General features: G+C 43.2%; 4 protein-coding genes and 1 long non-coding RNA gene across 9 annotated transcripts; 2 read left to right on the top strand and 3 right to left on the bottom strand.

Annotated features, from left to right (window-relative positions):
- Positions 1–898: 898 nt before the first annotated feature.
- LOC112875389 (translation initiation factor eIF-2B subunit beta) lies at positions 899–8934 on the top strand. Of its 3 annotated transcripts, none has more exons than XM_025939223.1 (9): positions 899–1104; positions 1192–1356; positions 3448–3735; positions 3959–4085; positions 4739–4846; positions 4949–5051; positions 5128–5253; positions 7246–7439; positions 8464–8934. In XM_025939223.1, exons 1-9 carry the CDS (start codon positions 924–926, stop codon positions 8552–8554), a joined length of 1383 nt encoding a protein of 460 aa, XP_025795008.1. In that variant the 5' UTR covers positions 899–923; the 3' UTR covers positions 8555–8934. The 3 variants fall into 3 exon arrangements, with proteins under 3 accessions (XP_025795008.1, XP_025795010.1, XP_025795009.1); XM_025939225.1 differs by having other exon boundaries at positions 919–1104; positions 1199–1356; XM_025939224.1 differs by having other exon boundaries at positions 919–1104; positions 1199–1356; positions 3956–4085.
- A 151-nt stretch (positions 8935–9085) lies between these two features.
- On the bottom strand, positions 9086–11810 carry LOC112875391 (SPX domain-containing protein 3). 2 transcript variants are annotated; one of them, XM_025939227.1, is made up of 4 exons: positions 11454–11810; positions 11001–11314; positions 10761–10899; positions 9086–10147 (listed from the first exon to the last, which is right to left on the bottom strand). In XM_025939227.1, exons 2-4 carry the CDS (start codon positions 11229–11231, stop codon positions 9780–9782), a joined length of 738 nt encoding a protein of 245 aa, XP_025795012.1. In that variant the 5' UTR covers positions 11232–11314; positions 11454–11810; the 3' UTR covers positions 9086–9779. The 2 variants fall into 2 exon arrangements, with proteins under 2 accessions (XP_025795012.1, XP_025795013.1); XM_025939228.1 differs by having other exon boundaries at positions 11473–11810.
- A 2297-nt stretch (positions 11811–14107) lies between these two features.
- Positions 14108–16275, bottom strand: LOC112872985 (replication protein A 70 kDa DNA-binding subunit B-like). Its single transcript, XM_025936018.1, has 9 exons — positions 16143–16275; positions 15952–16054; positions 15728–15858; positions 15582–15648; positions 15356–15494; positions 15120–15274; positions 14520–15009; positions 14324–14433; positions 14108–14234 (listed from the first exon to the last, which is right to left on the bottom strand). Exons 1-9 carry the CDS (start codon positions 16273–16275, stop codon positions 14108–14110), a joined length of 1455 nt encoding a protein of 484 aa, XP_025791803.1.
- Positions 16276–18281: 2006 nt separating this feature from the next.
- On the bottom strand, positions 18282–20553 carry LOC112872984. Its single transcript, XM_025936017.1, has 5 exons — positions 20296–20553; positions 20145–20189; positions 19423–19479; positions 19168–19237; positions 18282–18370 (listed from the first exon to the last, which is right to left on the bottom strand). Exons 1-5 carry the CDS (start codon positions 20551–20553, stop codon positions 18282–18284), a joined length of 519 nt encoding a protein of 172 aa, XP_025791802.1.
- A 3348-nt stretch (positions 20554–23901) lies between these two features.
- LOC112877854 lies at positions 23902–26821 on the top strand. 2 transcript variants are annotated; one of them, XR_003225573.1, is made up of 2 exons: positions 23902–24404; positions 25409–26821. It is a non-coding gene; the product is annotated as an uncharacterized LOC112877854 (long non-coding RNA). The 2 variants fall into 2 exon arrangements; XR_003225574.1 differs by having other exon boundaries at positions 25297–26821.
- Positions 26822–27863: the final 1042 nt, after the last annotated feature.

Genomic DNA, 27863 nt, shown 5'->3' with positions numbered 1-27863 from the left:
GACATGCCAGGCTTGGTTGTCGCAGCGAGGGTAGAATGGCTAGACGCACTAGTGTTTGTTTGGGCCACTATTATGCTCCTCATCAAGGGCGCGCACCTCCAACAGCAGCCACAAGTTAGATTGGTAGCACAAGGTCATGTGGTTGCTTGCCGCAATGGTCTTGTTATGTGATCCCTTCAGTTCATCTTTTGCTCATGTGACGACTGAAGCAGCTGCATCACAATGTCCTACGAATGCCGGCAACGAGGTAGATAGGCGTACACATGGTCGTGGAGTTGGAGCTTTTCGGCAGGCCACATCAAGCCACGTCCGTCAGATGATTTATTGTCCACGGTTAGTGTCGGTAATATCAATGGCCAATTCAATGATCTTAGAGAGCGTGAACGAGTAATCAATAGGATAGATTTCGGTATATGGCATCTCCATGGTTTCTCTCACCATCGAGCTTGGGCGGTTGCCCGGAGTCGTTGAGCCTTGGATCTACACTGGTTGGCTTGAAACAGCAATAGCATTTAAAATTTAAAAGGTAATGAGCTTTTTGGGTGGCACATCACGGATAAAAGTTTTAGTCAATAGCCTAAAAAAATGCTTTTCCCTTCGTTTAACCAAACCACAACCATAGAATCACGGGCTAATGGTCACTGTCCCTATAGTCATGAGTCTCTTACTTCATTTTAACCGATTTGATATATGTACACTAGTAGATCGTAGAGATAGTATGCAAGGATTCAGTGACGAACCTCAAAGAAAATATTTTCGTTTTCCTAGAATTTGGTAATGTTATAGCTTAGGAGTTTTCTCTAAACAAGAGCCCTCGACCATGCGCGGCACCAGGATACAATCTTTTTTTTTTCTTTGCTCCATCTTTACAGGACTCAACACAAGGACCGAATTGTAAAATTCGTAAAGCGGTGGTGTCGTCGATGTTAGTTCCCCTTCCCCTTCCTCCGCGGAAAACCCTAACCCCGCCCAGGTTGCTCCTCGCCGCCGATCCCCACCCCAAATCCGAACCCCCTCCTCATCTCCTTGGGTCCCCTTTGCGCGCGCCGCCATGCCGGACGTGCAGCCGCTCGTCAGCGACTTCGTCCTCAAGCTTAAGCGCCGGTAAGCCGCCGCCTCACCCCGGCCCTCCCCATCCGATTCCGTCGCCGTTGCTCTGGTGCTCTGATTCCAGTGCGTATCTGTGTTGAGTGGTCAGAAAGGTGGAGGGGTCGCATGCCGTGGCGCGGCAGACAGCGGAGCTTCTGCGGTCGGTGGTATCGCAACACCGGATGGGCAGCAGCGCCAACCAGGCGGCCGCGCTCGCTGATGCCGTACGCGCCGTCGGGGAGCAGCTCATCGCCGCCAATCCCATCGGTAAAAGCTCCAACTCATACTTAACCGAATTGTGATTCTATCGTGCTCCAGTTACATTGAGAGTTAGTGGTTTTGCTCATCGTGCATTTTTATGTGTATCACTAAATTCTCAAGTACTGATCGGATGGATAATTTGCTGAACAGGGGGTGATGTTTACTGCTTTCTAGAATGTCAATGTTCGTGCACCGGATTTAATTTGTAAAATTCACCTGATTCTTTTTTGTGAGAATGGGCCCTGTGTTTCCCCAAATCACAATTTTACCACCATGTTAAGGAAAGGGGCTTACCTAGTTCTTATGAACTAGATGAATGCAATAGGCCAGCTCCAGTGACGTTGGAGCTAGTTTACTGTAATTGAATTTTGTTGGCTCCCAACTCGAAGTTGCAGCCTTCCACTTCGGTGGCTCATCTGAGTTGAAATTGTGCCGATAAGTATTGGTATTTGGGACCATTGCTTATTATTAGTATGCCTCACTATTTACACCTAGTTGTTTGGCTTAAACTGCACTGATTGTGGCTTGATGGTGTTCTCAGTTGGCCACAGAGACACCAGATTCAGTTCAATGGGATGTATTTCCTTGCTATTGAGCTTTATGTTTTCTCAGCAAACATTAACTTTGTGCATATCATAACTTAAGAAAAATCATTTGAAGTTCATTCCCCACTGTAGTTTAATTTATAACATGTACATGGGTCAGGTCCCTTATTATATTTACTTCTTTATTCTCAAACTTATATGTTTTTCTTTCTTGTTGGTGGCTCATGTTGGGTTTCATCTCTAGCCTACCCTAACATGCTTCAGAATAAAAAGGCTTTCTTGTTGTTGCTTCAAGCTCTGATGTTGTACTATTTGCACTTAATTAGATGTATAGTTGTATTGAGTCATAAGACTCATAACTTGTATGTCTAGGCTTCTGAGGGCATGTTGTACTTGAAAAGTCAAACTTCATAATGGCTTGAATTTGAGAGCTGCTGTTGGAGCCTATTTTAGTACCATATTTAAAGGAACTACCTTGTACATTTTGTTTGTTACTAGCATAGCTCTGAGCTCTCTAATTGTTGTAGCATCTGATCTGTCAATGAAGCATATTATAAAAGTAAATTGATGTTCTTCAGTGTAATAAATGCAATATCGGGAGCAAACATGGAGTCATAGGTGGGCCCAAGCAACGAAGTTTATTTTGTACTTTAATCATTCTTTACCATAATATAAGGACTCCTTTGTTTTGGGTGCTTCGGAGTAAGGAAATTAATTCTAGAACTTTGGATAGAGTTGGACAGTATATATGCACAGGTGTTTGCTTGAATGAGATACTCTTCTTGAATAAAATTGAGTGAGCAACAGTACTCAATGGTATGAACATCTGCCTAAACACCATACACGTTAAATAGTTAGATACAATTGCTGTACAGGCGCTGAAATTGCGATGTTGTACCATTTGTGTCACTAAAATTGCACTTCAGATCCTTAGCCCCCTCAACTTGTAGTTTATTTGCACCTTAGATTGTCTCAATTATCAAATAATAGAAGCTGCTGAGGTGGAAAATGATGTGCGGAACAATCCTAACTCCTAAGATGTAATAAATATTAAAGATGATTGCCACCTAATTCCCCTACCACTGGGTGTGCTGTACTGCTGCTAGCATCCTTGCCTCTTGCCTGAGAAGCTGGTGAGCCACTGAGCTGTAGCCTCTTCAAACTGCCACCTCAAATCCCCCAGATTCGTCTTCTTCACCTTCCCCTCTTCAATCATGTTTGAGGCCATCTACATTCCCTTGTGATTTCAACAAACTGCTTCCTTGCCCTATTTCCATGAGCTTGGTGCCATCAAGCTATGCTCTGTCCCAGATGCATGGGACATTTTGCTGGTTCGCTTTGAACCCCTGTATCATCATAGGATGAGAACTGAGCTAAATCTGCTGCAAATGGGGGACAGGAAAGTAAAATGCAAGTTCAAGGAACATAGTGCTACAACCTTACAAGTTGGCACGTCTGTACCTTGATGGAGGACGATAGCTAGATGATACCTGACGTATCCTTTTTTATTGTAATACCAGCTTTTATATTAATGCCAACTTTGTTTTTGCAGAGCTTGCTGTTGGAAACATTGTGAGACGTGTTTTGCATATAATAAAAGAGGAGGATATATCTGCTACAGCAGTTGGTATTGAAGGCCTTTCTGTTACCGTTGACAGTGATGATGAATATGACAGTGAACATGATGATCGCCCTTCATTGTCTGCTGCTGTTCTTGCTGCACATGCTAGAAATGCTCTTCGTGCACCTTCTTTGCAGACTCTCCTAGAAGATATTCCTGTGAGTCCTGCAATTTCACGCACTGCGTCATCAACTGGGGACTCAGACGGAAAAAGTAAATGTATGTTCTTTAGTTATCTTCCAGTGCATATTCTCACAATTCTCTTTCACTAGTCAATATCCCACCTGGTCTGTTATTTTTGATAGTTCCTATATAATTTAGAAAATATATCATTTTAAAGAATGGTTATTCTAAAACCATATTTTGAATATGTTACCCTTGTAAGGACTCGGCTTGTTTACACCATCATTGGCACTGAATCATGTTTTTTCTACTATAGCAGCTGGAGATAAGAGCTCAACTAGGAAACTGAAGCATGATGTCATTGCAGCCATTGGTGATCTTATTGATGAGATTGACTCATGCTATGAGCCGATTTCTGAGCAAGCTGTGGAACTTATTCACCAGAAGTATGATTGTGCTTTGGCTAATATTTAGAAATATTATTTTTTAATCTAGTAGAACCCCCCTTTTTTATTTGAGTTACTTTAGTGATGAAGTACATTTTTGAGCTATTTCATATGATAGGTATTCTGGATACATTTAACATGTGCTAAAGCATACCTCAAATGGCAAGTATTGCTTGTGTGGCTTTCAATTGTGTGAACATTAATTGCCAATTAATGGGAAAAAATATCTTCCAAATGGACAGAACTTTTCATGGAAATATCCAAATGATCTGTGATCTTGATTACTGTCACATCTAGGAAAGGCATTGGTAGAATTGTTCTCTCTGTCATTTCGTGCAATCATAGATGAATATTGTTGATTATTTATTGGTCTTTTGATATGAAGAAAGCTTATTTTGCTTAAACAACCCATTGCATTATACTTACATGTTGCGCGAGAGTATTTTACCTCAAACATTGGCCTTAGCTTATAATCAATACAGGTTCGGCAGGCCAATATCCGAAGAATCTGATATTGCTCTAGCTCATAATGTTATTATGTTAGTTATATTCTGGCGTTCCCCTATAAATACTTAAGTGGTAGCTGATATATATTGCTGGTTTACTTAAATACTAACCGTAGCTAATTGTTTATTTATTATTATTTGCTGCAGTGAGGTAATCCTTACTTTAGGTCGTTCTAGAACTGTCAAGGAGTTTCTGTATGCTGCAAAGGAGAAGAAGAGATCTTTTCGTGTATTTGTTGCAGAAGGTGCTCCAAGGTTTGTTTGTTATTTGACCTTTATTGTAACCTGATTGTCTTTTATGCACATGATCCTCTTGCTTGACTCATTATCTTAATATTGATGTTTGAATTGAATCAGATATCAGGGCCATGTTCTTGCAAAAGAGCTGGTTGAGAAAGGTGTACAAACTACTGTTATAACAGATTCAGCAGTTTTTGCTATGATCTCTCGAGTTAATATGGTACACATGTGTGGTTATTGTTCGTTTGCAATTTCTTTATTTTTATTACAAATATAACTCTTGATTTTATCTTAAGGTCATAGTTGGAGCTCATGCTGTAATGGCAAATGGTGGAGTCATTGCACCAGTAGGGATGAACATGGTTGCACTTGCTGCCCAAAGGCATGCTGTGCCCTTTGTTGTGGTTGCTGGTAGTCACAAGGTTTGTTTATGTACCTAATGCATTTATTATGATATCTATTCCCAAGTTTTGCAACCTAAGTAGCCAAAAGAGAACCAGGATCTCTATTTTCCTGTTGTTTCCAAGTATGCATGCCTCCATAGTTTTGTGTTTGATGCTCCGATCAACATTCATTGCATGGTGCATTCTCCTGCTATCGCCCACTTGCTACTATGTCGTTATTAAATGAAGAACAGAAGTGGACTTAAAGCACTTACAATGCTGCTGCCAATGATTTAGGGTGACACCATGATACATATTAGCCAAATGTTTCCTTGACATCAATTCAGATACTACTTGTTTCTTTTATTTATAAAAATTATTTTCATCTTAGGGGATCTCAATGATACTTCATTTTTTTTCATATTAGGTGCCGTGCTTACTTAGACTCCTGATGTTTGTTGTACCATGCGCATCGTCAGTTGCATTCAATTATTATTCATTCAGTTTTAGTATCACAACAACAACAACAACAACTTAGCCTTTTGTCCCAAACAAGTTGGGGTAGGCTAGAGATGAAACCCACGGAAAACAAGAATAAGAAACATAAAAAGGGCACAAGCCAAAGGAAGAGTTAGGGGTTAAACAAAAAGTAACAAATGTCACGGTTCAGGTACGTTAATTGCTAATCTCCAAGCGCTCCTATCCATAGCTAATTCCTTAGCGATATTCCACTCCTTAAAGTCTCTCTTAACCGTCTCATCCCAAGTTAGTCTAGGTCTACCTCTACCTCTCTTTACATTATCGCCCCGCTTTAAAACTCCACTACGCACCGGCGCCTCGGGAGGCCTCCGTTGTACGTGTCCAAACCATCTCAACCGATGTTGAATCAACTTCTCCTCGATAGGTGCCACCCCGACCCTATCTCGAATCTCTTCATTCCGAACTCTATCCCTTCTTGTATGCCCGCAGAACCAACGCAGCATACGCATCTCTGCTACACTCAGTTGCTGGACATGTCGCCTTTTTGTAGGCCAACATTCAGCACCGTATAGCATCGCCGGGCGAATCGCCGTCCTATAGAACTTACCTTTTAGCCTCTGTGGCACCTTCTTGTCACAGAGGATGCCAGAAGCCTGCCGCCACTTCAACCAACCGGCTGAAATTCTATGTCTAACATCTTCATCAATGTCTCCATCTTTCTGAAGCATTGATTCTAGATACCGGAAAGTATCCTTCTTGGCCACCACTTGACCTTCGAGGCTAACGTCCCCATCCTCATACCTAGTCGGGCTAAAGTCGCACATCATATACTCGGTTTTGGTCCTACTCAGTCTGAACCCCCTCGACTCTAATGTGTGTCTCCACAGCTCTAACTTCATATTAACCCCTGCCCTACTCTCGTCAACTAGCACCACATCATCAGCAAAGAGCATACACCAAGGGATATCACCCTGTATGTCCCTTGTGACCTCATCCATCACCAAAGCAAATAAATAAGGGCTCAATGCTGACCCCTGATGTAGTCCTATTTTAATTGGAAAGTCACTGGTATCGCCATCACATGTTCGGACACAAGTCATCGCATCCTTGTACATATCCTTGATTCAGTTTTAGTATCATCACAAGAAAATAATACCACTAGATTCACCATCAAATTTGTTTTTACAATGTGTAATTTGTTTTGTTGGTAATAGTGTCCATAGAAATAACTAGTCAAAATATCACCTTGAAGACTGTGCCAGTGTCCTAAACTACTAATATTTGCTACCAGATGGAGTGATAACCCTTCATTAAAATCTGCAATATTTTGTGTATATTAGTGGCTAATGTTTAAAACGTTTTACTGCAAATATTCCAGGAATGATGATTAAGAATGGCTTCTAATGTTGCTTAAAGAGCAATTGGTTCTATTTGCACTTGAATGTTCATTTACCTAGAATAATTTGAATTGGAATCTACTTCTGAAGTTCTGTTGTACCAATCTTTTTATATCTTGTTAAACATTTAACAGTCTTCTTTCTTGTGCCCCAGTTGTGTCCTTTGTATCCGCACAACCCAGAGGTGTTGCTGAATGAGCTTAAATCACCGTCTGATTTGCTCGACTTCGGCGACTTTTCAGATTGTATGCATTTCAGTACTCAGGATGGTAGTCCCCTACTGAATGTTGTCAACCCGACATTTGACTATGTGCCACCGAAGCTTGTGAGCCTATTCATCACTGATACGTAAGTTATCTCTGGATCTGTTTTCTGGGATCTGGTAACTTAGTAAAGGATGGATATCTGCCTGGTGATACTTGCTTTATCGGTTACCTAAACCAGAGAAACTTCAGTGCCTGGTGTGCTGATGCCATGCAAATTCCCATGTGAAGAAACCATTTTGGCATGCGTTTTTCTCAAACACGCAGGAGAGCTGCGTGTCATTTCATGAAAGAGGAGTATGTAATTACAAGACCTCACACACCACAACACCTGGTAAACTTAGAGACATTCTCGCCTGCAAAAAAATGGAAAAGGACTACCACAGAAGGAGCAGGCTAGCCTATCCAGAAACTAGATCCTCAAGGTCTTTAGCTCCTACAGCACACTACAGGGTACCTTGCTCCTTCATTGCCCTTTATCACCGATGACAACATCAGGAACAACCCCACTGAGGACAGTCATCCCTGTGTTTACAAGTTTCTGACGGGTTAATTAAACACTTTCCTGAAAAGCTTGTAGATCCTTTTCAGTGCTCCACACCACTAACTTGAAAAGGACACCACGCCTGGCTGTGGAGTCATAGCTTGCAGTCCCACTTGCTGAAGAAGGATGAACCAGATTTGTCTAGCCCTCACTTGTGAAAGGAGTAGATATTGAGTAGTTTCTTGTTCCTGATCGCAGTGTGGGCATGAGGAAGGATGTGGTAGATCTTGTTTGGCCAGCCTATCAGCTGTCCAACAACGTTTAAGAATTACTAGCCACAAAAAGAACTTGCAACATAGTGGTGCCCAACCTTCTCCCAAGGAGCACATTTGATTCAACACAAAACACATTATAGATTTGGCCTGTGTTTTGTTTCTTAGAGTTCAGACACCTTCCTGAACTGATTAAGGATTGAAATAATATTTACTTATTTTGAGAAGTAAACTTTTTGGCATGTTTGGTTTGCTACCACACCTTGACAAACACTTGTCATGGGTGTAGATTTTTTGCACTTCTGTTTAAACCATTCAATTCTTTTCCTGATCTACTTACCTTTGCCTGACAGTGGAGGGCATAGTCCATCTTATATGTACCGGCTTATTGCTGAGTATTACTCAGCTGATGATCTGGTAGTGCGACGGAAGTCAACAGCTTGAAGGAGCAGAAAAGCATTCTAAAGGTAACTTCACTACAGGTGTTTTTAGTGCTTATTATCACAAATCTTCGTCTGCGCCCTGCAGATGTTGCTCTCTTTGGTGAAATCGCCTATTGTGCGTTCAGTTACTGTCGAACTGTGGGGAATTGATGCAAGCATTCTCCTTTTGGTAGCTGCATCGATTGCGGCATTTTGGGTGTAAACTGTTGAGCAAATGGGGGTGTGACCTATCATGGATGGTTGTTTAGCTATAGAAGATACAGATATATGATTGAGTGTAGAGGGTGGCTGTTCCATATCCGTGCATCCTGGCCTGGGTTGGGCCGAATTTTGTCTGTTCTACATTCAAGCTATTTCATGTGTATCAAGTATTATTGAGCACTCTGATGGAATTTTCTGAGCAACTAACATACGTGCATTAGATTTTTTTTTTCGCTTTTTCGGTCATTTTAACAGCACTGAAGTGCGAACAAAGGAACTCGGAAGACAATTCAGACGGAGATAGTACTTCATTTGATATAATATATCAATTGTCTGGCAGCATATAAGTTGATCTAAAAGCTGTCCTCTTTTTTGGGGAAAAATTCTTAGGAGATTGGTAGCGCACAGCAAGTCTGTTTTCCCCATGTTTGAATGCTAAACATTACACCAGCCGTTCGAAAAATGTAGGTAATTTTAGTTTTGTTCAAGATTAAAATTCTTTATTAATAGGAAATTATATTAACTTCTATAATTCTAAATAAATGCACTAACAATGACAGTTCGTATTGTATTTGATGACGTAGACGTTAGTATGTTTAATTTAGTTAAAGTCAGATAAGTTTGCTTAAGACAGGATAAACGATTTGTATTTTGGAACAGGGGGATCTGTATTCGTTGTGCTGCTATCTCCAGTATGATTAAAGCTAGGGATTGGAGTTTAGGAAGAGAGAGCCTTCTCTGACCCACTTAAATATTTTAGAGAGCCCAAAATGCAGTTTTTGCGCTCAATAGTTTAGCGACCATCCATAAAATTTACTTATTTTAAGGAGCAGTTCATCCTTTGTCCACTCTATTCTAAGCTTACAAATTCATTTATAGGAGTTGTGTTGTTTTTTGAAAAAAAAATAAATCTTGGGAGGTTCCTAGAATTCCTCTGCTTGGCCTATCTCAGAACATCTGCATGGCCTGTCTCATAAAACAATCGAAGACTAGAGCTGAGCTGAAACTCCCCGCCCGTCTGCCTCTCAGATGGGCACCGGATCGGCGACCTGGAGGCACCGCAGGAGGTCGGACTCCGGCGAGGCCATCGGCGGCAACGAGAAGTGCCCGTACGTGGAGCTCCCGCTGCGGAGCTCGCCCATGGTGACCAGTGCGGCGATGGTGTTCCGGAAGATGCCTTGCTCGGTGGCCGCTGCGGCCACGGGTGTCGCACCGGCGCCGGAACGCCCTCCACCGGCCTCGAACACGGCCTCCATGGTGGCCTCGCACTCGTGGACGAGCCTGGAGATGAGCTCCGTCGCGAAGAAGGGCTGCCCGAGCACCTTCTCGATGAAGGGCAGCCGGAGGAGCCGCCCGGTGCGCTTGTCGTACTTCTTGAGGATCTTGGCCAGCCCTGCAAAGTTCATTTCTGTCGATTAGCCATTCAAAAAAAAAATGAATCTTCAAGCGCCATGTCCAGTTTGTTGCATAATGAAAACATCTGCAGACAGACGAATTGGCTGCCACGGGTGATTGATGGGCTGGATATGGCTAGTCTACTAGTTGAAGGGTTCAATCCATGAGAGGTTTCCAGTCAAAAGTCAGCATTGAGCCCTTCCTTTTTTTTTGGAGAAGGGACACAGCTCCTGATGCTAGGAAATCAATGACTCGTTTGTCTGCTAGGCTATATGGCATGTGCAGCTACCATCCTTTTGCTAGGTAGTCAATCCTTTTGTAATACAAAGACCACAATTTGAAATGTACAACCAGGCAACTGGTCTGTTGTAGCAAAAACCTGGTCTTGCTACCTGGCATAATCCAAGGAAAGATTGTGCTGATGTTTGGGAAAACTATGTGCAATATATTTCAGTAAATTAGACCTGACCAATTAGAAGCCGTGCTCTTTGTACGATACAATCTACATCATTTCGATTTCGCACGCCACAAGCAAAACAGAGGTGCAGGAGCAGAGGGGGAAAGCAGAGTTCACAGGCACAGCACCGCCGACACGGCGAGACCGAACCAACCTGTGTAGTTGATGGCGCTGTAGTTGAGCAGCAGCACCATCTCCCCGTGCAGGTCGACGACCTCCCTGCGCACCCGCCTCACCTCCGCCGCCGCCTCACGGTCGCCCGCCACCACCTTCTTCACCGCCTCCTGCAGCTCCTGCACGCCACAGACGGAAACCCCCCGAGAGCACGTCACACCACCACACAACTACACGAACAGCGTTTCGTGGGATAACAAGCAGAGGACCCTGGACGTGCCCTGTGGCGGATGACGAAGTCTTCCTCCTGCTCCAGGAAGAAGGCGTTGAACCTGTCGACCTCGCCGTCAAGCAGCCGCACGAAGGCGGCCTCGGCGGCCCTCCGGCGGGGCGGCGGCGACGACGGCACGAGCCGGACGAGCCTCTTGAGGCGCTTGTACGCCAGGAACTTGTCCCTCCACTCCGGGAGGCTCTCCTCCACCTGCTTCTTCAGCCTCTTCCCGAACTTCATCTCCTCTCCTGTGCCTCACTCACAATGCTCAGCTCGGTCGGGTTGCTCAACCCCAACAGCCCGTCGTAGCTAGTAAGTAAGATCTACACATAAAATTAGAACACGTACTCACTAACTTATATATATGCATATATATAAATATATGTCATGGCGTCGTGGGTTGGCAAATGCAACGAGGGAGACGAAGCATCGTTGGGGAGGAGTGCAAGACGGGTTAGCTACCTCGTGCTAGTACGCTTACGCTGGGAGCATATGCCATGGTTGGCATGGAGGACAGGAAGGAAGGGGAACGAACGTGACTGCTTTCACAGGGTTTTCACCATCACAACAGCGAGAGATCGCCATGATTTGTAGAGTCCTAACCGACCGGCCGGATCAGTCGTCAGGGTCGCCGACTGTGGCATGCATGTCCAAGCAGCAGCAACCGGCCGGGTCATCGGGAGAATGCTTCTTCGTCAGGCAGAAGAGTAAAGCGTCAGAGGGAGGACCGGGGACTGGACATGCAGGAATAAGATCGAATCTGCGCAAGGCATATTCCTTTACATGCGCGGACTCGGGGACACGATCGGGGCTTGATCCACACGGGTCGTGTTCGGTCCGTGAATGGTATGATTCCATGGGATCTTCGGAAGTCCACTGTTGACATTCCAGCGGAGCCTTCCTATTGTCACTCTCTTTCACTCCTCAACTAGAACCTGAGGCGCGCGTTGCGCGCCCTATCATTGAAAACAACTTGTAGTGCCTATAGATCAAATATAAAATGTTAGTTTAAATACTTGCGCCACTGCGTGTTTCAATGGCACTCGAGACAACTAAATTGCTCAAACGCAACATAATGTGAGGCACAGAAATAAATATATATAAAAAAGAAGTCTAGTTTCACCATTGCCTCAGAGAAGTCTAGGCACAGAAATAAATAACAGCACATTATTAGTTCTATATTTGCACGAGCAATTAAAATAAATTCAGAGCACATATCAGTTAGGCAGCAGAATATTATAGCAGTATTACTGGAAGTCGTATGCCTTACAGTGACTGCGAAGTCCAATAGGCATGAAGAAAATGTATTAAAAAAATATCAGAAGGCGATCATAAGTTTCTATTTACATATGCATAAGTGGCGACAACAATATTTGGACTACATTACATTGCAACCTGTAAGGTTGTTCGGAGCACTGACTGAAAAGCAAGCACCAACACAGTAAATTAGTTTTTTGATACTACCAACAAAAGAGGGTCCATATAGGCGCATATAAGACGGTATGTTCTCAAAATACAAGCACTGTTACAGTAGCAAGTGCGCTGGACAGCGTGTTCGTAGCAGTAGATGAACACGTGTTACTTGCTTTCAAATCAAACACAAAAGGATGGCGGCCTTTCGCTCAATCCCACTCCTAGTAGTAGATTAACACACATCCGTTGTAGTCTATCCATATGAACATAAAAGCATGACACAAAAGTAGGACGATCCCTGTTTCGGTTAGGCGTCATCTTTGGCTGGGCTGTACAGAAAAAAAGAGGCCATCAGGGATAATTCAATCAATGATAGAGGATAGTAAGGACAAAGCATAATAACATACTGAAACTAATTTTTCATTACGTTGATTTACTTCTAGCATTTTCAAAAGCCTATTCTTGATGAGTATGTAGAATCGCCTTTCAAATAGGGATATCAAAAAAAATATTAGAGCAAGGACTTAGCTAAACTCAGTGAGAATCTCCGAGACAATAAAGCAACAGCTAAAAAGTTATGCATGTCACTTGAAGATTATTAACCGGAAACTTTCATCTAGGACTTAGCTAAACCCAAAGAGAATCTCTCAGAAAATATAGGACCACTAAAAGGTTATGCACATCACAAAACATTTCCATTTATTCAATGTACTCCTTTTATTCTTTTCTATAGTAGTTTCAACAAAACTTTCAAGTAATATAGGAAAAGAGGTCATCACATTACTTAGGCATAGGACAGCCTATCCAAGATCCAGATATAGAAGAACAGCCTAAATTCCAAAGCATAAATAGGCACAATGCACTAATCAGCTAGTTATATTATAAGGGTTAAACGTGGTATAGTAAATGAATAGGTAAAATGACTGAAATGTAAACACATTTAGACAAGGATGACCATAACCCGGTATAGTAAATGAATAGGTAAAATGACTGAAATGTAAACACATTTAGACAAGGATGACCATATAGTCCCCATTTGTATTCACAGCTGGCAGTATCACCAACAGAACAGCTAAAATGCCACCGAGCGCTGCACGTTTCCACACTGCACCGCTAGAAATAATCAAACTTTGAACGCAAACCGACAGAAATGGAAGGCACAAGAATCCCCACTTTTCTGCAACGTATTTCTCCAGGGAGCACTGCCACCAGACACAGAAACAAATAGGCCTATAAGGTGTAGTGGCAGGCGACATACCACCTCATCTTCATGGTCGTTTAAGTAAACAGAGTAACGTACCAGCCTGTCATTTATTTTTCTATTATTTTTAAGCCTAAAGAGGATTTATTACCATGGCGTGGGCATGGCAGCACATTCTGCATTCAATGAAATAAATGCTGTGCAATGTAACCCAAGCTGGTTCCTTTGCATTGTGATCCACACCACACGCATCAAAACAAATTCCTCACGCCACACAATTATAAGTTAATCTTGATTGCAAGCAAGAGGCAGACATTTTAAAGATACCTATATCCTGAGAGAGCCACACAAAATTAGAGGTATGTAGCTGTAAGCTGCCAAACAAATACTGGGCCAAGTCAGAACTGCATCCACATTCTAGTTATTAACCTGTTAATGTATTGGATACCAGGCCAGTACATACATTGTACATTTTTTAGCCATATTCACAATGCAATATCAATTAAGCAGATAGTGGGAGATACCTAGGCCCAGTAGGGGGAGCAGCGGAATCATCCCCACTGTCATTCTTGTCACCATCATCCAAAACAATCTTCCTTGCAGTTTTTCTCTCGAGTGATGCACGGTTTCTAGAACCATTATTCTATCCCTTAGTGATGTACAAAATTATGTGGTATGAACTGAAATATCTAAAGGAATCAAACAATGTTGTGCTGACCTTTTCTTAGTTGTGCTTTGCTGCGCTTCAGGCGTTGAATAAGTTGGTACAATTGGTGACACTGTAACAGGACCCTCGCTTGGAAGGCGGCTGTCCTTGTCCTGCACTGCCTGTAATTTTGTACATGAGATTTTGACAAGAGTAAGTCTTGAAGTAAAACATGTGTTTGCACATCAGGCTGCGAGAACTATTCTACCTTATTCTTATCAGATCTTGTGCCGCTCCGTGGTGTAGTTGGTAGCCCAGTGTCAGGCATCACGGTCTTAGAAGGTGTGGTGCTTGATGCATGAGTAGCCTGTGTTCTGGCTGATGGTGAAGGTAAAGTGAAGTCAGAGTCCTTTTCTGGTGTGCACTCTACACTGGTGCCTGCATGGTGCGAGAGCACAGCTGACGATGACTGTGACCCAACCGGCGTTAGTGGAATAGGATTCACATCGTCAATCTCCGCAACAATGGCATTGACCTGGAAAGAGACATTGCCAGAAGAAATTGTATTCTCTGTGAAGCAAACATTGAACGTGAAAACCTTTTCCAATAGTCTAGTGATCTCGTCAGGGATAAATCCAGGCGGATTATTGGCAATGAGAGCATCGACTGTCTTTTTTATGAGACGCTGCGCTATGCGTCCAAACATGACAAACTCAGTGTCACCAGTCTCGTCCCCAGCAATGATGACCAGTTTGTACCTGCAGTGAGAGAATCAATTAGTAAAAGTTGTATACGTCTAATGTGCTTGTGAAGAAGATAACCTCTAGATGAAAAAAATGGATAGTAGTGTAGCAAGTATGACCTGTACCTTGGGCTAGGCGCACTAATGGTGCTACATGTTGGATTAGAGCATTTGTAGGTGTTGCCATGAGGCCTAGTTGTCCTGAAACATTTCTTGCACGACTCATACCACCATGACTTATCAATCTTCATTATCTTTACTGTAACCAACCATTCTACTTTCTGTAAAATATATAAGGAAAGTAAGCAGCCTTATATAGCCAGCTAGGTCTATCGTTTTGAATGTGGTGCCAGAGGAATGACCTTGTTCTTGAAGGGGTGAAGATACTTGATATCAGATACTTTCTTGTGTTCTGCAACGGAAGTTCTGGGCTCACTGTATTTTACTTGTGGAGCGTGTGCGACTGGTTGGTGCACGCTTTTCATGCTGGTAAGAAAAGAGGTTAGTTGTTAGTTAGTACATAGACAAATGCTGGTAGTGAGTATCAATAATGCTTTAGATGGGCACATGACCTGGCAATAAGTTTTTTTTGCTTCAGGGACATCAGGATTTATATACCACTTGCATGATGAACCGCCAGACAATGAGATGGTTCCTAAAACAGCAAGGAACGGTTTTAAGCATAGTGGTACAACACTTGCCACTATACAGTTGTTAGATATACATACCAGCACCAGCATAGCCCCTCACAAGAGTGCCAACAAATATTACAATTTGTGGTGAATGCTGTCCATCTTTATGAAGTTGTTCAGCTGGAAATGAAGTGGCTCGCTCACCCCAAAGCGTGACGTCCAGAGAAGCACCACTGCTCATGTGAAATTGCAGACACACAATATTATACAAACATAGGTGCAGAACCTGCTGCCATGCAAAATAGAATAAAACATGTAAAACTAACCTTTCATCACATACTGTCACAGTTCTTTTCATGGTATGAACTTGCTGGGATCTTGGCCGTAATGGCAAAGCATCCGAGATCTTTGTGACTGCGCCAAGCACATCTAACATGGAGAACAACAATGCATGAGAAGCTTTTTATTTGTTTTTTACCTGCATACATATAGAATGTATTGGCCTATGGAATCTTACCTGTAAAGTACTCTTTGTTATCCAAAACTGATGGGAGCTTCTCTATGGGAGTAAGGGAGTAGGTGAATTCTGGGAAAGCTGGTGGAATCTCAACAACCTCCTCCACTGTAGTCCATCTTGTGAAGCTGATCATAATGTCGTTTTGAACTGGTTTATAAAGTCGGTTCGCCTTTTTAACTTGGAAAAAGGAGAGATTGTAAACTCTTCCTTCCTCTAACAAAGGTTTGAATTTTTCAGGGAGAGGCGGGTAGATTTGTGCATGAATGCTATTTCCCTGTATAGATTAATCAGAGTTAGCATATATTGTAGAACGAGTCAGTAAGATCAGTCAGTACAAGAATAAACAAAATCCTAGAGAAGCAGTGTGCTGTAAATGCGTTGAGGTAATTCTGGTAAAAAAAATAACTGTCATAAATTAATGTGTCAAGTAATATGGTCAAGCTATAGTCAAAGCAATCAACTGAGAATATGCCTAACAAATATATTCATCTGGCTGGACAATCACAAACAATGCACAGTATATCCCTAGTTTACTTTTTCGGATGATAACACAACAGCTTCTATCCTTGGAAATATCCCTAGTTTACTTTGGTGTTGTTATATTACTCTGTCCAATGGATGTTGTTACTGGATATATAATGCAAATAAAAATACGCAAGCATCTCTTCATGTAGGCAAGAGTAGGCAGACAAAAATAAACTGTACCTCTTCATCGAGCAACACCAGATCAGTATGCAGCAGCTTTGTTTCATCTTGAAGATCGTTGAACTCCCAAATCCTAGAGGCACGTACGCATAAGCAGTCACTGCAGTCCCCAACCATAAGGGCACCAATCAAAACGTCTCCCATCTGTTGGTATAGAAACAGAGCTGTTAGGTGCAGAAATAGTAGGACAGAAAGAAGCAAATGTGGGATTGCGATCAGTCAAACACACTAACATATTAGGATCAAAATACTTTGCATGCAGCACCAAGCTCAGCAGCAGAAACGGAAGAAATGAGAGCCAACAACAGAGATCACCAAACTCCGATAAAATCATATTTACACGCTAAAATACGTACAGTGCTTTTTTTTTCTATGTAAACAAGTCTAAGCTGATGCCGTATTAGCTGCATCCAGGACTTCTTTGTAAACTACATTTCGAGTCTGCGAACCACATGAGCCATTGTCATTTTCAATCAGGACCCTAAGGCCGCTTCTAGATGTTGATCTTGAAACAGCAACATAAAGTTGGCCATGTGTAAAAACTGGTTTTTTTAGGCAAAGGCCAACCGTTGATAAGGTCTGTCCTTGACTTTTATTGATCGTCATTGCATAGCATATTCGCACATGGAACTGCCTTCGCTGCAGTGTAAATGGCCACTTTACATCTGTAGTGTTTAGAGCGATCCTTGGTATGAAAACTTCTTCACCAACTCTGCAGCCAGTCAGTATTGTGCAGCATAATACACGCTGTCCAAGTTGCGTCACATGTAGTCTTGTGCCATTGCAAAGGCCCGTAGTTTGATTAAGGTTTCGGAGTAACATAACAATGACCCCTTTTTTCAGCACAAGTTTATGGATAGGGAAATTATTTGTGTTGATGGAATTTAGGAATTCGGTTGGGTACAAGACATCAAAATCAGGTATATGTTCAGTTGATTTAGATATTATGTCGCAGTTAAGATATTGAACATCGTTTCCAGGAACCAGTTTGACGATATAATCGTTTATGTCGTCAGCATCTTGGTTGTTAGGACAGACAATAGCACGTGCGGTTCTCTCGTGTTCTCTGTGTCTCGCTCAAGAACAGGCCCCTGCTAGCAAGCTCCTTCATCTGATCGAGTGCCATGGCCTGCCCTCAGGTACGTCCAATGTTCAGTAGCAGCAGTACATATCATACAGTTCTCTGGCAATGCAGCAATTGCCTCACCCACATTTGTAATCGGCCGCTAACTTTGTCGATGGTAATCAGGAGGTGATGTTTCTGTACGTATTTTTACTCTCAAGGAATGAGTGAGTAAAATTTTACTAAAAGAGCAAGTTGCAAACGATTACACCAAGGGTGCATAACAAGGATACAATTAAAAATTAAAAGCACAGCATCGAATACTTAGGAATTCGGTTTTCAGCCGTCAGAGATTTACTTATCTAAACATTCTAGTCATATCCATAATTAATATAGAATAAGAACGTATAAAAAATACCTAGGCCATCATAAGGTGGTTGTTGAGCTACAGCATATATAACTGCAGGAGGAAAAATATAAGCACAAGTTATGACAAATTCAAAGTATATAAACATTAGAAAAGGGGAGAAAAAGTGAAGCAGTTGAGAACTTGGGATTAGCAAGATCATTGCAGACAAGAGGTATCTCAAATGCTACCAGTCGTTTCTTGCCTTTACATGACATAAGCTGGGGGCACAGTACTCTACAGTTGTAATCTTAGAACGTAACAGCTGAAATATTGATAATCTTACAGCTGAGTAAATCAGGAAAAATAAGGAGCAACAAGCTAATCTCCATCCAGCACGTCCTATATCAGCTATAAGAAGGTTGTATTATTGTACTTTCTACTTTCTAGTACGCCTAGCTTAAGGGCTCATATAACAAAATCATTCACTTCATATTATCTGGCAGTAAGCCAGTAACTGACTGATTGCAAAACCAGGCTACCAACAGTGCTGTTGTACAGCAATTGGTTCAGAAATCAGAACGAGCCAATCAGTAATGTTGGGGCATTCATCAGGCTAAACATCAAACTTCTTTACACGGCATATGAGATAGCAGGGCAAACAATATTTTCCATCCTGCTTACAGAGAAGTAGCCCAATCAGGGTTACTACCTTTATAGTGCTCTATGCATGTATAGAGAAAACAAAAGACACTTCAATAATTTGAGAGGAAAGGGGGGATAGGATATATTAAGATTGGTGAATCAACGCTCCAGTCTAAAATATACAAATTCAGATATGCTGGCCAAGAGTAATAATAGTTACATAGATAATAGATTGACAAAAATCATCTGTAATAAACTAAACATACCAACAAATCCCAGAAAGTAGCCAAGGGCCAACCAATAGTCGATAACCAAAGTAACTGCCAGCAATAAGCCCTACAATGCAGGGAAATTCAGGACAAGGAATCAGAATGTGAATTCGGCAACATTAACTACAGTAATGGGCCAGAATGCTGTAGTTACCTGATTCTATCAAAGAAAACTACAAGTAAAGATTCATTATTTCATATGGGGTCAAAGAACGATGGATAAGAAACCAGGATCATCCCACTTTAGCATACCTTTGCATAGAGCAGTGAATCAGCAATGGATGTTTCCCAGGTTTCCTCTCTCACGATCTGCCAAGCATCAACAGTTTAGTTAGCAAAAAGCATGTTCAGGAGATTTTACACGATTCATCATCTCATATCAAGTAAAAGAATGTGCTCCACTTCCAGGCTTCCAGCAACAAAAAGAATAGGTCTGAGCAAGCCTCTTTGCATATTTGCAATATGAGGAAGTATCCCACAACGAAAAGCACAACATTGTCCTCACATCACAACCTGCAATGTTATAATTTCTATGGACCTTGCATACTTAATCTGATAGAAACTTACAGCATACATATCTAATTCCATTAATAAAAACAAACCATGTACCAGGCCCATATTAGGATATGGAAAAGTGGCCCATTTTCTTCAAATTTACCACACCAAGTTCAGCATGTTGAGTTGCAGAATAACTGATGTAAAATGCAAAATAACATATACGCAAAATGTTGCCTCGTTTAAAAATAAAACATATGAAGTTACACATGACGGCAATATGATCCAAGTTCGAATCACATGGCAATTCAACTCCACAATTTCATCTCTCCGCCTAGTGCTCTCCTATGACCATCAAATTACAATTTAGAACAACATTGAAGCTAAGACATACTCCCACCAATTTTATCACCAAATCTCAGCACAGAATTCAGGAAATAAGTTTACACAGGAACTCTAGTTGGCATTAACCATCGCACCTTCACTACGAAGAGCACGAGGAACACAAGCACTGCCTGGATCTCCTGCAAAAACAAGTACACCAACTCCGATTCGCATGAGCCAGCACAGCTTAATCACCAACCAAATGACACGATCCAGATCGAGCACTCGGGGATCTCTGAAGCTTACCCGGCGGAGTAGGCGGTCGTGTAGCTCCCCTCCGTCGGCGGCGGCGAGCGCCGCACTGCGGGCCGCGAAGTAGGAGAAGAAGGCGAGGAGGTGAAGGAAGTAGTAGGGCTCGGAGATGGCCGCTTCGAGCCACGGGAACGGGTGGTTCTGCCGCGCTGCGGCGCCGCTCGCCGCCGGCGCCGACGCCTCCGTCGCCGTCGCCGTCGACACGGCTCGGAGGCCACCAACATCGGCGTGAGGGGCAGCGGAGGTGGGCATCGGCCGCGGGACGGGAACGCGCGGATGGGACGGCTGCGGCGGCGCGGGAGCAGCGCGTGCAGCGGCGGCGGCAGCCGCTGTGCCGGGAGCAGGATCTGGAAGATACGACCGAAGGGGAGCCGCAAGCGGGGGTGGAGCAGAAACATCCGCGGGAGAGAGGGCGCGGAGGCGGGCACCGGCGACGTGGCGGGGGCGCGGACGGGAAGACGACGCCGGCGTGCGAGCGGCGCGCGGAGCGGCAGCGCCGCCGGCGGCCGTGCGGAATCGAGGGCCAATGGGGAGCGGCAGGCGGGGTGGAGCAGAAAAGGACCTGCGTGAGAGAGAGCGCGGAGGCGGACACCGGCGGCGTGGCGGGGACGCGGACGGGACGACGGCGCCGGCGTGCGAGCGGCGCGCGGAGCGGCAGCGGCGCCGGCGGCCATGCGGAATCGAGCGGCAACGGGAGAGGGAGATGCGGATAGGGTCTGCGCCTCCAGGAGGAAAGCCCAATTCCCACTAAACGCGAGGGTTTTTTTGCAAAATCGCCGGCTCCGGGGCGGCCATCCACGGGAGCCAGCGCGCAGGCACGCGTCGGCACGGGACGCGGCCGCTGCCGACGTGGCCGCTCCTGGTGCGAGGAAACGGCACGGTGTTTTAATAGAAGAGATGCTGTTCACGGGTCCTCTCGCTCCTTAAGTGCTTTTGCATACGACAAGCATCCATTCGGATCCGGACATCCAGTCCGGTTTATCTATAGTATGCCATAGAGATACAGTCTCGAGCACAAATGTTTTACATGTTTGTTTTGAGTGTTTTTTGTGCGAGGAAACTTAGAGTTTATATATATATCAATAATAAATAGATATTCTTTTCGGACACGGTATAAATGCAAATGTTCATATACAGCACGTGCATTCAGCCGATGAACGTGGCCAACATAATCTGCCCCATAAACACGTTTGAGAGTCCGAGTCTGAAACTTTAAGATTAACAAAGTCACTGCAGAGAAGTTGATATTGCCGGATGCATTGCCTATCATTAAAATAATATGTTAGACAAAAAGTAGAGCTATCGCCAGCTGCGTAGGTACCACCATTGGAACTTAACAAACAATAGTTGGGAAATCAAATTAATAGTTTGCAATGGCATGAACGAGTTTTGATGATGATGAAACAAATCGACCCATTCTATATTGCGATAAATCTCATTACTTCCATTTTTAAAGTCTTATACAATCTTTCTACAGTTTTTGAAGATGTACCAAACTTATTATAAGTACCTCCACTTCTACCATGATGGTATGTGCTCTGTAGTGGGGGCGGTATCTCGAACAAACTAATCATATCTATGTAGAACAATTACCAATGGCGGTATACATACATGGATGCTTTCGGCGCTAGACGTCCAATTCTCTACTGTCATATATGCTTTGTATTTTGTTGCTCGCAAGAATAATCTTTATGTGTCCCCGGTTCACATCCCCTGTTGATCATGCAGTATGGGTATATGCCTATACATCTTTGTCTAGAGAAATAACCAAAGTGGAGGTTGGTTTGTCAAGGCGGTGCCACACGGAACGTGGTGGTCCGGGCCAAATCCGGTATCTTGCAAGATTTGGCGCCTGCTAACACGGGACGTGGAAAGTTGAGGTGGTTGCTGCCGATGCCGAGAGGCATATCCAATCTGACTTCACTCGTCGGGTTGTCGCTTTGCTTGCCGTGGGCAGTCAAAGATTTGGCTTCCAAAAATCATTTTTGCATTTCCTTTTTTTCCTGGAGTTTCAAGATCGACGTGACTCGGTACTGTCTGAAAAAAAAGATGGTTTGACTCGAGCCTCAAGGCATCATGCATCTGATCCAGCATTTTTTTTTTGGGGGGGGGGGGGATGGGATCCAGCAGATTAGCAGGTGTGAATTCATATCAGCCTATCAACATTTCTTTTTGTAAGGCCCCGTTTCCATTATTTAAGATAGGAGAGTAAGCTCCCGTTTGGAAAGTTTAGTCCGATGTTTCATAATGGACTAAATATGAACTAATTCTAAACTAATCAAGGCTAATAGATTCTAACTACTAATTAGCCATAATCAATGCAATTAGATTAGCAATTAGTCCATATTTAGTCCTAATTAGTCCGTGCCAAATTTAAGGACTAAAAATTAAAATTTAGTCCTCGGATCCAAACAGGATCTAAACATTAGGTAACTAAACTTTAGTCCATACCTAAACATATAAATATGTGAAACTAAAGTTTAATTCGAATTAGGTGGGTTCTATGGACTAATGGACTAAACTTTAGTTAGGATGAAACTAAACTTTAGTCCATATTTGGATCATCTAATGTACTAAACTTTAAACTTTAGATCTAAAATTTAGTCCGTGGATCCAACCAGAACCTAAGTACAACACATGAGAATAACGCATCAGAACACTACATTTCAGATTACTGCTAGTCTGCTAGGCTTCTCATCCTTGCAAACTGATTACCAACTTGATGCTGTCATAATCCTTGCAATGACAGCGTAAATGATGATTGTCGCCACATCACATGCATACATGTGTCATGTTTTACCTTGTTTACACTTCAACCACTTGCATCGATCCGAGTTGTGTGGCCCGTTCGCTTCTAGAAACTTTTAGGACAAAAAAAGTGCTATCTTTAGTCAAAAAAGCGCTGTTAATATTAAAAATTTGACAGCGTTGATGTGTTGTCTAATCTTTGCGTTTTTTTCTTCCTCTTTGAAATAATTTTGTTTAGCTTGATTGGCTTATAGGCCAAACCGGATTGAAACGTGTCTAGCCAGGCAGAAAAGGTGAAGCTTAATCATGAAGTTGGCCTGACGCCAACAACCACTCTGGCTTCACATCGTCTAATCCCAACCGGATATTCGATAGATTAAGCTTTCCTCTACCTCTACGCGGAAGTACCGGATATTCTTGCAGGAAACTGCGAGGTAAGAATTCTCGCATGGTTTCAGTTGTCTCTTTTATTTGTGAGGCTGAAGGTTGTTTAGTTGTGCCGTCTCACCACTACTGGAAACCAAGATTCCTCTGTGTGTGATGAATTTTTCTGTCGTTTTTTGCAATAACACACAGGAAAATTAATATTAATCTGTCGGTTATAACAAAACACACAGAGAAAATAAATTTGTCTGTGCGTCAGGGCAAAAACACACAGAAAATTTGAATTTCTCTGTGCGTAGTAATAAACCGACAGAAAAATTGGCTGTTGCCACGGAGTGCGAAGCAAAACAAGCAACTAACGTGGGCCTGGGCCGCTATGGCGTTTCAATCAGCCGAACAGGTACGCGCTCGCGTCTCGATGTATAAAACCATCGGGGAGGGCTAACCCTAGCCACAAGCGCCCGCCTCCCGTCTCGTCCGCACAGCAGCAGTGCTGCCGTCCGCATCTCGTCTCTACTGCAGCGCCGCCGCCGCCGCCGCCGCCGCGCCGCATATTGTCTCACCGCAGCGCCGTCGCCGAGCTTCTCCTCGCCCTGGCGTCGACGTCTCCTCTGACCCCGGCGCCGCTGTCCGCACCCGCCCCGGGGCGCCATCTGCACGGCCCCAGCGCCGGTGCCGGCACCACCGTCTGCTCTCATCCTGCACCACCAAGTGCAGGTGAGATGGCGTGGTGGAGGAGCGACAGGTACGCAGGATCCACGTGTGCACAAGTGCAGGTGAGGAGCCGTGATGGAGCAGCTGGCGGCATGTAGGATCCCTGTGTGATTTTTGCAGATCTAGCCCACGAGGCATTCGGGCTCTTGTGCCGTTGTGCGGAAGCATCAGCTGGAGCTGAGCTCTTGGGGCTGTAGGCGTTGGGGTATGTCCTCCTCCTCCTTCGAGCTCGCGCTGCGCGACCCCTTGTGAGCCTTGTGAGTCTCCCCGAGCAATTACTGCTTTCCTTGTTTAGTTACGGATGAGATTAGCAAACCATTTATTCCATGTCAGTACCAGTACTAAGGTCATATCTCTAAAATCTTTCCAGATGTATTTCAATTCAGCTATATCTTTCCAGCTATTGTACCACCAATTAAATTGTAAAATTGTCTTGTTCCTGTCAGAATGGCATTCAGTGTAAATCTCATGGTAAGGTCTCAAGAAAGTTTCAACTAGTAGTCTATGCTTTCAAGCTGCAAGTGAATACTATTGATGTCATTTGCCCAATTGATTTCTGAAATTTGGTATAGCGAGTGTAGATGCTTATTATGATGAATTACAGTTAAGTGTAGATGTCTACTATGATGAATTATAGTTAAGTGCTGTGATGATAGTTGCTTTAGACTTGCCACATTTTTTAGAACATAAGCATCAACAAGTGTTATCTAGCAGGTGCTCTATTCTAGAGCATATGTGTTATCTAGCAACTAGAGCTACAAAATATAAATCTGTTAACTTCTGGCTATTGTTTTAGTGTTAGCTTCTTAGATGTCACATCTGGTTTGCACTACACAGATACGGCTACAGCTCTAGTCACAACATAATTGTACTTTTTTTTAAACCACATACACAAGCATAGTCTCAATACATATGCATAAAGTGACCACACAGTGTCGGCACATAAATAATAATTAGTTAAAAATGTGAAAATATTCATGCATAGTTAGGGACTCGAACCTAGGTGTGTACATTTCAACACAAAGAACCTAACAAACTGAACTTTGTTTTTCTTGTCGTATTTTTTCTATTTGAGGAGTACATTCTTAAGTAAATTATGTGACAATTAGTTGAAATGATATTCCATTTAAGAAACAATTGCACATGCAGATGCTCAACCACATGCACGTCATATTACAATGAACGCATCTAGGCCGATAAATGCATATGGTAAGTTTCAGTGATTAATGACAACCGTATATGACTATCTTATGTTTTGAAGGTCACATATGAAATATGAAAGGAGACCCCTCAATTCTCATTGATATGTGTGTCAAGACTCGGACATGAAGATTAAGGACTTTTCTAGTATCAAGTGTCACAAGGAGAAGAAGGACACTTGACCTAGTGAAAGTTGGCCTTAAAAATATGTACACTTGCTCAAGCTCAGTACTAGGCAGCTCAAAGAAGTTAAAGCAACATGTGGAAGAAGAAGAAACTCGAAGAAGAACTCAACTCAAGTGAATTGCAGAAGTGGCAAAAACATTCAACGGGTCAGTTAAACCGATGCCCTTGTTTTATAACATATTGGTGCATAGGAATCTTCATATGGCGATCAAGTCATCTGCATTGGTTAAACCGACGGTTTTGTCAAAGGTGTCAGGGCAATGGTCGGTTACTAATACCAAGAGCATTTTGGAGTTGCAGGAGACTGGGTCAAGAAAGGCTATAGCACCGGTTAAACGTATCAACAAAGGCATCGGTGCTTTGGTAGGTTACTTGTACAGAAGCATTTGGAGTTGAGGCTGAATGCCTCAACAAGAATCTCTTCAGCACTGGTTATACCGACGAGCGTCGGTGTAAACCGTCGGTGCAATGATGTCAGCCAAGAAGACTGTTAGGGTTTAACGGCTACTGTTCATAGTTTAGTGTGACCGGTTGAACCGACGCCTGTGAGGCTGTGTGTTTTTTACTAGGCAATATGAGCATGTTAGTGTGTTTACCTACCTAGGATGTCAATGTTAGTGTGCTCTAGTTAATAGGTTCAAAATTCATAGATTGGGCACGGGCCCGGTGTGGGGGGGGGGGGGGGGGGGGCGCAAGAGGGGCAGCCGCCCTGGGCCCCAAAATAAAGGGCCCCCGGGTACGTACGTATGCAGTAGGTATAAGTAGATTGATACGCGCGTATACTGGGGCCCAAGTACAACGGAGAGCCTGCTTCTCTCTTTGATTTTTGTGATTTCGTCTCTATTTTTTGGGCGATTGGCGCGTCACGGAAAGGCAGCATGCAAGCGCCAAGCAGCGCGTCAGTGGTTCATCCCCTCGCCGCCGCGGCCGATCACAATTCATGGACTCGCAGGCATACCGGCCATCATCTTGCATTGATCGTGTGTCTGATGGTCGTGCCTCCGACCCTCTATCCTCAGTCAGTCCATCTCCCTACAGTTCCTATCTCCCCGCACCGTCGTGCAGGGCCGCATCCAAGCAACCAAGAAGCAAGGCAGGAATTGGAGGAGGGAGCGAGGTAGGAACTTTCAATTTTTGCCCATGGCTGGCCCTGGTACACACCGGCTCAAGGAATTGGATTAATTGGTATTTCATATTTGAATATTGAACCTTCGTTACAATATATCATTGATAATCAATTTATTGGACATTGGTGACTCAGTGAGGAACGCGTAATATTTGGATTTGAGTTCTATGTACAAACCATCCATGATTTCTCATCTATAAATGTTAGAAAAAAGTATTTATTGAAGGGCCCTGGGTTTTAGTTTCGCCTTGGGGCCCCTGAAAACTCAGGACCGGCCAAAATTGGGCAACACTAGTGGTAGTTTAAATATTTGGTAGATATTGAAAAGGATCCAATTCATCCTTCTTGTTGGGCCTCGATCCTTTCATACAATGGAAGTTCACACATTTCATTACGCACCTCAAGTGGTGTTACTTACATATGGTCCTAGACTCATCACCTGTTATTGAGACATTATTTTTGTGATAGATAATGACAAGACTAATTTCTCTTTTTTTAATTTCACTGGTCTTGGGATTTATCCTCCTCAACTGGACACAATCCCATTGAAATACTGACAGGAAAGCCTATAATATAGATAGATGTGAAGGGATGTATATTTCTTTTTTCTGCAGTCCTGCTAAAGTTTTCTCAGGTTACTTAATTCCAGTGGTTTGTGATTGCCAAAGTTTGCGCAACTTAACTTTGAGCCCTACCTGTAAATTACTTGGTTCCATTTGATGCTTTCATGGCCTTCTGCCTTCGTGACACAGTTGGGCATTGGGTAATATATTTCCGAAGCCCAGTCCCGTAACCCCACCTCAAAACTTATCCAAGCAAATTAACATTTTTGTGGAACTAAGGGTGTGTTCGTTTCCTAGAGTCTAAAGTTTGGAGGGGTCACATCAAAGAAAATCTTGTCATTCAGAAGTATTAAATAAAGTCTAATTACAAAACTAATTGCAGAACCCCAGGGCTAATTCGCGAGACGAATCTAATGAGGTATATTAGTCCATGATTAGCGGATGATTACTGTAGCATCACTGTGGCAAATTATGGATTAGTTAGGTTCATTAAATTTGTCTCGTGAATTAGCATCCATCTGTGCAAAAAGTTTTGTAATTAGATTTTATTTAATATTTCTAAATGATAAGATTCTTTTTGATGTGATAGGTCTAAAATTTAGAGAGTAGGAAACGAACGCATCCTAACTCCAGTTGGGCCT

This window comes from Panicum hallii, chromosome 9 (genome assembly GCF_002211085.1).
Source record: "Panicum hallii strain FIL2 chromosome 9, PHallii_v3.1, whole genome shotgun sequence".
Classification (NCBI taxonomy): Eukaryota; Viridiplantae; Streptophyta; class Magnoliopsida; order Poales; family Poaceae; genus Panicum; species Panicum hallii.
The sequence above is the reverse complement of the archived record's forward strand: the minus strand, read 5'-3'. Positions and strand labels throughout refer to the sequence as shown.